General features: G+C 45.2%; 1 protein-coding gene across 2 annotated transcripts in view; it reads right to left on the reverse strand.

Moving 5' to 3' along the window:
- xpr1a (xenotropic and polytropic retrovirus receptor 1a) overlaps nt 1-9402 on the reverse strand; it is a 106402-nt gene extending 97000 nt beyond the window's left edge. For both annotated transcript variants that reach the window (XM_042111539.1, XM_042111538.1), the window contains exons 1-2: nt 8892-9402; nt 801-852 (exon numbers count right to left, since the gene is read on the reverse strand). In XM_042111539.1, coding sequence (XP_041967473.1) covers nt 801-852; nt 8892-8960 — 121 coding nt within the window. In that variant the 5' untranslated portion in view covers nt 8961-9402. The remainder of the gene's footprint in view (nt 1-800; nt 853-8891) is intronic.
- Nucleotides 9403-9613: the final 211 nt, after the last annotated feature.

Genomic DNA, 9613 nt, shown 5'->3' on the forward strand with positions numbered 1-9613 from the left:
GGCAACTTTAGACACAAGGTCAAAGGGAGACACACACATGGACCCAATCAGCACCTAGTGTTATCACTCAAATTAGCAGCACAGGAGTGTTATAATTACAGCAGTGAACACAGGCATCAGACTTCAAATAGCCTATAACTGCGTCTGGACCACAAACTAATAACCAGGATATGCACACTTCTTAATGATGGCCTTCTCCTTCCATACGACAGCAAGAGGGTCCCAGAGCCGCCCTTTGTGTGAGTGTGTGTGTGTGTATGTGTGTGTGTGTGTGTGTGTGAGTGTGTATGTATTTATGTGTCTGTGCACCGTATGCATGTAAGTATGCAATGTGTGCATGTGTGTGTGTGTGTGTGAGCTTGCTGAAACCCAAGCACCCTGTTTACCTGCTCTGTGGCGTGTGGTGATAAACCATTTGCATGTTTTCCTCTGCACCCCCCCCCCCCCCCCCCCCAACACACACACACACACACACACACACACACACACCCTCCATAACTCTGACGTTATTAACACACACACACACACACACCCCCTCCATAACTCTGACGTTATTAATTAATTTTAGCCGAGGCCCCCTCTGTTCCACTCTGCTCTGCCTTTCCGCTTGTGTGGCGTGTGAGCAGCATGCTGGAAGCTGGGGGTGTGTGTGTGTGTGTGTGGACGCTGGGTGCGGACCGCTCTGCCTGATTTGTGGCGCTGGCCGGTTATATTTAGGGCGGGGGGGGGGGGGGGGGTGTATTCTGGGCTGGTGGCGATGAGGCAACTGGAATGGGGAGACCAGGGGGGAGTTTCCTTACCTTCTATGGAGGGCGCCTGGTCCTGGGCCGCATACAGCATCTCTTTGAAGGCCTGCAAGAGGAAATAGAAAATGTTGAATGACATCACACAAATACACACACAGATACACACAGACACACACACACACACACACACACACACACACACACACACACACACATACATACATACATACATACATACATACACACACACACACACACACAGACACACACACACACACACATACACACACACACACACACACACACACACACACGCGTGTGTGAGCCGTGATTCAGCGTCGGGTGGTCATTATAGCATCAGTTTCCAAAGTGCCTCTGCAGAACACATTCCTCACACGGGTCTAACGTCATCAGCTGGAAAGTCAAACACTGATCTTGGGGGGGGACTACAGAGAGCTTTTAGAAAGACACACACACACACACACACACACACACACACACAGACACACACACACACACACACACACACACACACACACACACACACACACACACACACAGACTTGCTTTTAGCAAAGCATCTCTCACAGATCATGGTGACTGGATTACAGGAATTTCCTGTGTATTAGCTGCATTGTGTATAACCCGCTGAACAGTGTTTCATGTAAATAAAAAATAAAAAAACACATATTAACCACAGGGCTCAATATCCCCATGTATCTGAATCAGATTTGTGCTTTAATCATAGAATTCGAAAAATTCAAAAGGAACATTGAAAATAGAAATGCATTTCCATGTGTAGCCCACCTCTGTGCATTAACCTCATAGCTGAAGAAATTTTGCAAAATCAATGCATTAACTTGGGAAATGATGAGACTGTATTTAAAGATATCCTAATCACATTAAACCCATTAGGCACTGATCACGGGGTTCATTTAATCAATGACTTTGACCTTGAAGGTCAAATGCATGTAGATGCAACATTCAGAGTCAAAGCTGTCATCTATTATATATATATATATATATATATATATAATTTATTATATACTATATGTAATTTATTATATATTATACTATATGTCATTTAGCATTACACTGTTCTCAGTGTCATGCTGCATGTGCTAAAGGGCTGATGTCCAAAAACAATAACTATGCGTATTCTCCAAAAACAATAACTATGCGTATTCTCCAAGAACAATAACTATGCATATTCTCCGGGAACACAACTATGCATACTCTCCACGAACAATAACTATGCGTATAACTATGCGTATTCTCCAAAAACAATTACTATGTGTATTCTACAAAAACAATACCTATGCATATTCTCCAAAAACAATAACAATAACTATGCGTATTCTCCAATAACATAACTATGCGTACTCTCCAAGAACAATAACTATGCGTATTCTACATGCTAAAAGTACATATTTCCAAGAACAATAACTATGCTTATGCTCTATGCTAAAAGTACATATTTCCAATCTAACCCCAACTACTGGCAGCGCAAAAACCTCAAAAATATATTTGCGATATCTCTTATATCTGCAACACAGGCTACTCTTAGGTAGCCTGGTTAGCATGCAGACCTACGATCTCAATTGTAATTGGGAGTGGGTCTGGAAAAGGTTAATTGACTAACGACTACCAGCAGGGGAGTAACTAGCAGTGAGATCAAACTTAAATTGGTGCATTAAACGCTTACCAAATTGTTTGTGTTGCAATCTCGTAAACGAAGGTTTTGAATGCAGTTGTTTACTCAACTCCAAAGAAATGCACGTCCATGCCGGATTAGCGATTGTATTTGCATGCGCGTGTTTTAGGAACATCGGAAATGAGCTTCAGTGGCCTCTTGGCCAGACGGACCTGCAGAGCAAATCCCAAATTTGCCAAAGTTGCTAATTGTTAGGGACATGATATGTGCAAATCTAGCAAATCTGAGCAAAGCTCTGTAATGCTAACAGACAGATGGGGAGCATGCCCATGGGTGAATAAGACAAATGGCTGTCTATGGGAGCAACACATGAGGAATCACACACACACACACACACACACACACACACACACACACACACACACACACACACACACACACACACAGTGAGAAGCAACAATGCCTGTGACGAGAGCGTAACACTGATATGGCACTGACAGGCGAACATGGGACTCTTACAGCTTCACAAGAGAACAGCACACACACACACACACACACACACACACACACACACACGCACACACACATACACACACGCACGCATGCGCACACACACACACACACACACACACACACACACACACACTGAGATGTCATTGAAAGGAGTACGCCTACAGCTTCATTTCAGAGATCAGCTTTCACTGGTCAAGGGAAGACCAGCAGATTCAAAGACACACATATGCACACACACACACGCACACACACACACACACACACACTGTCACACATACAGACACATTCTCTCTCTCTCTCTCTCTCTCCCACACACACACACACACACACCCCTACATATACACACACACACACACACACACACACACACACACACACACACACACACACACACAGAGGGTGTGCCATACTATTGACGCATGGAACAAATGAAACAAAATCAATAAAATGTTCTATGCTAGAGCCACACAAGGAGAAATGAGCTGCATGTGTGAATACACACAGCTTTCCCGCTCACCAAATGTCACCACACACACACACAGCGACCGAAAACTCGTCATACAAGGTACGCTAATGTCTTTCCATCAGTGCTTGCAATACTGGTTGGTTGGTCACTCAAGCAAACGCTTGTGTCTATTTGTGGTTTTTTTTCCTGAGGAGATCTCTATTATGAGCCTGTTCGGGTTGTTGGGTTTATGGATGCGGCTGATTTCTGGTTGGCAAATGGAGCCAGCATGGCAACAGATGCCAGCGCAGTGGGGGGGGGGGGGGGGGGTTGGGAGAGTGTGTGTGTGTGTGTAGGGGGCGGGTGTTGGAAGAGAGGTGTGTGGGGGGGGGGGGGGGGGTAGTGTAGTGTGAGAACGCTGGCCAATCATACATATACTCCAATCCACACACTCAAAAACACAGCATTTTATGACCAGCCTCTGATGCATGCATCTACCCTGACGGCACAGATTTGTACAGAGAACAAGGTTTGCAATCATGTCCCAACATGTAATGTAATTAGCATGCAATGTAATGAGCATGTGATGCTAATCTGCAGCAATTACTGTATGTGCAGGTGGATCTGTAAGAATCACTATTGTATGATTTTTTTCTTCCAATAGACATTCTTAGTGTCAATTATAAATGACAAAAGCATACTGTAAGCATATATAAGGTGATGTCTAAACTAAGCATAAGGTGATGTCTAAACTAAGCATATATATGGTGATGTCTAAACAGGCCAAACATGACAGAACCGCACCAGCAGGGTCCTGTCTGATCCACAAACGTATCGTATCTGATCATCGGATTAGATCCTCACCTATTGTTTACCAGCAGCACCCTACAAGCACACCATCCGGCCCAGCTCTGGCTTTGATCCGGCACAGCTCCGGCCCAGCTCCACCTGACTCCCATCAGATGAGGGCCAGAGGCAACTGCCACCTGGGATTGGTCGGCCATTAACACCAATTACATGTTTATGGCTTTGGTTCTAAATAATATCGCTGCTGCACTGCTTTGTGTAGAGCCCGTTGAAGCCCCTGTGGCAATGCGAATACACACACACGGACACACACACACACACGCACGCACACAAAAAAAGCTCAGAGATGCGCACACACACACTAATCGACACACAGCCTTCAGGTCGCTCTGGCTAGACTTGACCGCTCACAGGCATTACTGTGGATGCGTTTCAACCCCCCATCAGCCCTCTGGCCTCTCCATATCTCAATCTAAACGAATCAATGTGCCCTTCAGTGGAAAAGCCCAGCTCATACCCTGCACAGAGCACAGGTACTGCTAACCAGCCCGACGGTCCCTGACAACTCACAGCACAGGTACTGCTAACCAGCCCGACGGTCCCCGACAACTCACAGCACAGGTACTGCTAACCAGCCCGACGGTCCCCGACAACTCACAGCACAGGTACTGCTAACCAGCCCGACGGTCCCCGACAACTCACAGCACAGGTACTGCTAACCAGCCCGACGGTCCCCGACAACTCACAGCACAGGTACTGCTAACCAGCCCGACGGTCCCCGACAACTCACAGCACAGGTACTGCTAACCAGCCCGACGGTCCCCGACAACTCACAGCACAGGTACTGCTAACCAGCCCGACGGTCCCCGACAACTCACAGCACAGGTACTGCTAACCAGCCCGACGGTCCCCGACAACTGACAGCACAGGTACTGCTAACCAGCCCGACGGTCCCCGACAACTCACAGCACAGGTACTGCTAACCAGCCCGACGGTCCCCGACAACTCACAGCACAGGTACTGCTAACCAGCCCGACGGTCCCCGACAACTCACAGCACAGGTACTGCTAACCAGCCCGACGGTCCCCGACAACTCACAGCACAGGTACTGCTAACCAGCCCGACGGTCCCCGACAACTCACAGCACAGGTACTGCTAACCAGCCCGACGGTCCCCGACAACTCACAGCACAGGTACTGCTAACCAGCCCGACGGTCCCCGACAACTCGTCTACATTGCAATCCGGCAATCTGCCGTGTCCACCATAGACCACTGCACTGTAGCTCCATCTTGAAGCCATTGCCAGATATCAAATCAACCTCATTGATATTGACAATTTATTGAGGCTGCAAAACAGCATTCCACAAAGCTGTAATTGATCCCAAATCACTTTTCCTGGTCATGAATTGATCCCAAATCACTTTTCCTGATCATGAAATTAAGATTTAAGTTGTATATTTTCTGTCTCTGTGGTGGCAAACCCAATCTGGCGCATTTGCAACAGAGAGTGAGTAACGAGAACCCCATGCACATGGACACGCATGCACCTCCAGTGTCCCCACTGCGGCAAACATCAAGGCTGCGCTGCCCTGCACTGCCCCGCACTGCTGGAGAGACGCAATCAGACGCAGACCTGCAAGAGCTCATTATTCACTCAATTAGTCGTCCATTCATCAATAGGGAGGGATGCTCGCTTAACCTCTCTTAGAGCAGACTTGTGAACACGCGCAATAGAGTGCACCACCCTCACGGATAAACACACGCCATAGAGTGCACCACCCTCACGGATAAACACACGCCATAGAGTGCACCACCCTCACGGATAAACACACGCCATAGAGTGCACCACCCTCACGAATAAACACACGCCATAGAGTGCACCACCCTCACGGATAAACACACGCCATAGAGTGCACCACCCTCACGGATAAACACACGCCATAGAGTGCACCACCCTCACGGATAAACACACGCCATAGAGTGCACCACCCTCACGGATAAACAATAAAAGGGGAAGTGGAAGCAGTGCCTGTGGCTGCTGCGGATCACACACAGCCTGGTTCACACAGCACACACAGCCTGGTTCACACTCGGGGCATCTTGCTAGAACAAACCCACCAACAACACAGGCAGCACAGATACACACATCACCCAGCACAGATACACACATCACCCATCACCCATCACACACATCACCCAGCACAGATACACACATCACACATCACACACATCACCCAGCACACATCACACACATCACCCAGCACAGATACACACATCACACATCACACACATCACCCATCACACACATCACCCATCACACATCACACACATCACCCAGCATACATCACACATCACACATCACACATCACACACATCACCCAGCACAGATACACACATCACCCATCACATATCACACATATCACCCAGCACAGATACACACATCACCCAGCACAGATACACACATCACCCCAGGACATGGATGAGTATTTCACACCACAGAACCATAGCAGGAAGATTACTGCACTCAAGTGCATCTTCAAGATGGCTCAGATCAATTGAGAGATTCCAGGACCCTGTTGCATCCCATCAGCACAAGCAGCAGCTCTTTGCTTTGTGTGGAGCTATGAGCACATCCATGGAAACTGTACTTCATAACCACTTGTATTACACACACACACACACATTCACCCTGGTTTTCATTTGTCTTAATGAGGTCCACCAGATCTCACACACACACACACACACACACACATTTCCCCTGGTTTTCATTTGTCTTAATGAGGTCCACCAGATCTCCCAATCTATTTTGTTTGCTCTCATGTTTGTATTTGCATTTCCAATAGATGACCAATAGATGACCAGTGAAGAGATATGAAAGTTATTTAATGTCACAATGCCATCGATCTTTTCATACTCAAACCCTGAGATATGTGCAAGAACAAGCACTACACACTTTAACGCAGACAAAAATTCACACATGGGTCACAAACAATATCACAATGGTGGACAAAATGGTGGAAACAAAACCATTGTTTCCATAATCCTCATATATAAGACTATGAACAGCTTCAGAATGGCAGTCTGTCGTGAAATACACCTGAACAAATGTAATTAAAAAATCTCTTCCATAAAGGATGTCTTGTTAATTTCCTGTCCATTTGTAAAAAACATTTTTGAGTATGTGCTTTCAAATGGTGACGTGAAGACACAATTTTCAACACTGGAACGAAGACCTGAAGAAAGCTTCCGCCATTTCAAATCATCGCATAACAGAGACACCAACCAAACTATGGCTCTGTCTACCTGCCGCTGACTAAATCAACAATATAAACCAGGGAGATGTACAACATTACAAATGAAAATGCCAGGAATGTCTTCTTAAAGATACAGACTTATATTTGCATAGTATTTCACATATAAACACCACAAGAGAAACATTTTTGATGAGACAGTGGTGAATTGCGTGACATTAATTCTCATAACCTCTGGAGGACCTTCTGTCTGTTTATATTTTATAAGACTAAATGCATTTGTGCAATCCTGTCTTAATAGCACACTTACTATTTCAACCAGGAATTAGGTGAACATGGAGCATTTATATTTTATAAAAATAAATAAATAAATAAATTGTCAAATTGTGAACTGAAGCCAACCTATTATAACTTAAGTGTCTTCTGCTAAAATCTTAGTAATTATTTATAATCACGACTGTTCATGATGATACCAGGAGGCATTAAAGATGAGGAGGGAGAATTCTCTCCACCTCTTCACAAAGGAAAGCAATATCAAATGTGATACCAAACAAGGCTGATTGATAGGCACCTGACCAATGGATGGCAATTCCAGCTGTTTTATTTTCCAACATATCTATTTCGACAGATACCCATTTAGGCTATATTTAAGAGTGTAGGTTCTCCAAATTAAGGTTGGATTATACTATTAGGCTAATATTATATTATATAGAGGCCTATTCTTATATGTTAGCAGAGCGATGGGGGAATCCATAAATTATTTAACATTGTACTGAAGCTTAATAAATAAATGTAAAAAAAAAACATAGTCAAAACACAAACCCCATGCATATAAAAAGACAGTGTTATATCTGAGTGTACTTGCTAATAATGAAATGCAAATTGACCGGTTAAGGGTCAGATTGCGACCCACCCTACGAATTAGCGACTGAGAGACAAAGAGCTCCACCGGCCACTCGTACTGACAGCTTGACCCACTACCGCCTGCGATCCCTCCATGGGCTTCTTATTCTTACAATGACATATTTCGCGACAAAACAGACTACACGTGGACAAAATCTATTTAAAATGCTTTATCAACAACCTTGACACCAGTAGCATGAATGACTCAAGTAATGTAAATGTTATTGCTGTTTATAACACTAGTTGAAGTAAAGCCATTTCCATAAGCAGAACTAATAACTCTTTCTTTTCGTTTTGCCAACAGACTCCTTTCTTTCAGTTTATAAGCAGAACTCATAAATTCATGTCATTTAACTCGGCGTACAGTTAGATGACCAAACGGATGCACTAAAAAGCGACCTGTAGTCCGTGCCACTAAACAGGTTTTACGCATTCGTTTAATTTGTCTAAAACCGGAATAGAATGCTCTATGGCTGAATTTAAATGTATTGTGCGATTCGTTAAAAATGAAAAGTGTCGGGAAGAACAATTACAAAAAAAATCAAACATCCATACAATACATGATCGGCTACCTCATATTGGATGTATTGTTTTCTCCACTCCGGCGTAATGTGAGCCGAAATATGCTCTCCAAATTTCATCCTGCCGGAATTGCTATTTCCTCAAGCGCCTTAAATCCTGACGGGACAGTCTTCAGGTTCGCTCAAGCTTTGCTATTTATCCCAGCTAACTTGCTGGTCCACATGCGTTTTGCTCGCACTCCTGAGCAATCTGTTTTAGCCTTGTTCAAGCAGCCGTAGTCGAGACGTACTCTTTCCTACATGCTATTTCGTGGTAGGCTAAGCGCTCCACACACGCAACACGAGGAAAGCTCCCGTCCTTTAACAGGTGGCCGAGTACGGTGCAGCGGCTCCGTTGCGACCGTCATGTAGAATGACTTTCTGTGTCCCGGTTGGGTCTGAAGTTATATCAATCCGCCATCACAGCCGGTGCAGCGTGTCTGCGTCACCGACGTGATCCAACGCTGCACTTCGACTCACAATAACAGCACTGCAAAGCCTTAAAATAGTATGAATTCTCACGACCGGGAAGAACAAATTTATAGGCGCAGGACGGCAGACTGTCTTTAGCCAACTGGCTGGCTATACGATAGCTGAATATGGAACTGACGCAATTGGAAAAAGACTTTCCAAATCCAGACCAAATAGGACCAATACATTAAGTACATATCCTGCTCATGGAGGTGTGATAGTCTACTTGATGTAGCCCTCGTTTAACTGGGTTCTCCTAAAAG

This window comes from Alosa sapidissima, chromosome 12 (assembly GCF_018492685.1).
Source record: "Alosa sapidissima isolate fAloSap1 chromosome 12, fAloSap1.pri, whole genome shotgun sequence".
Classification (NCBI taxonomy): Eukaryota; Metazoa; Chordata; class Actinopteri; order Clupeiformes; family Clupeidae; genus Alosa; species Alosa sapidissima.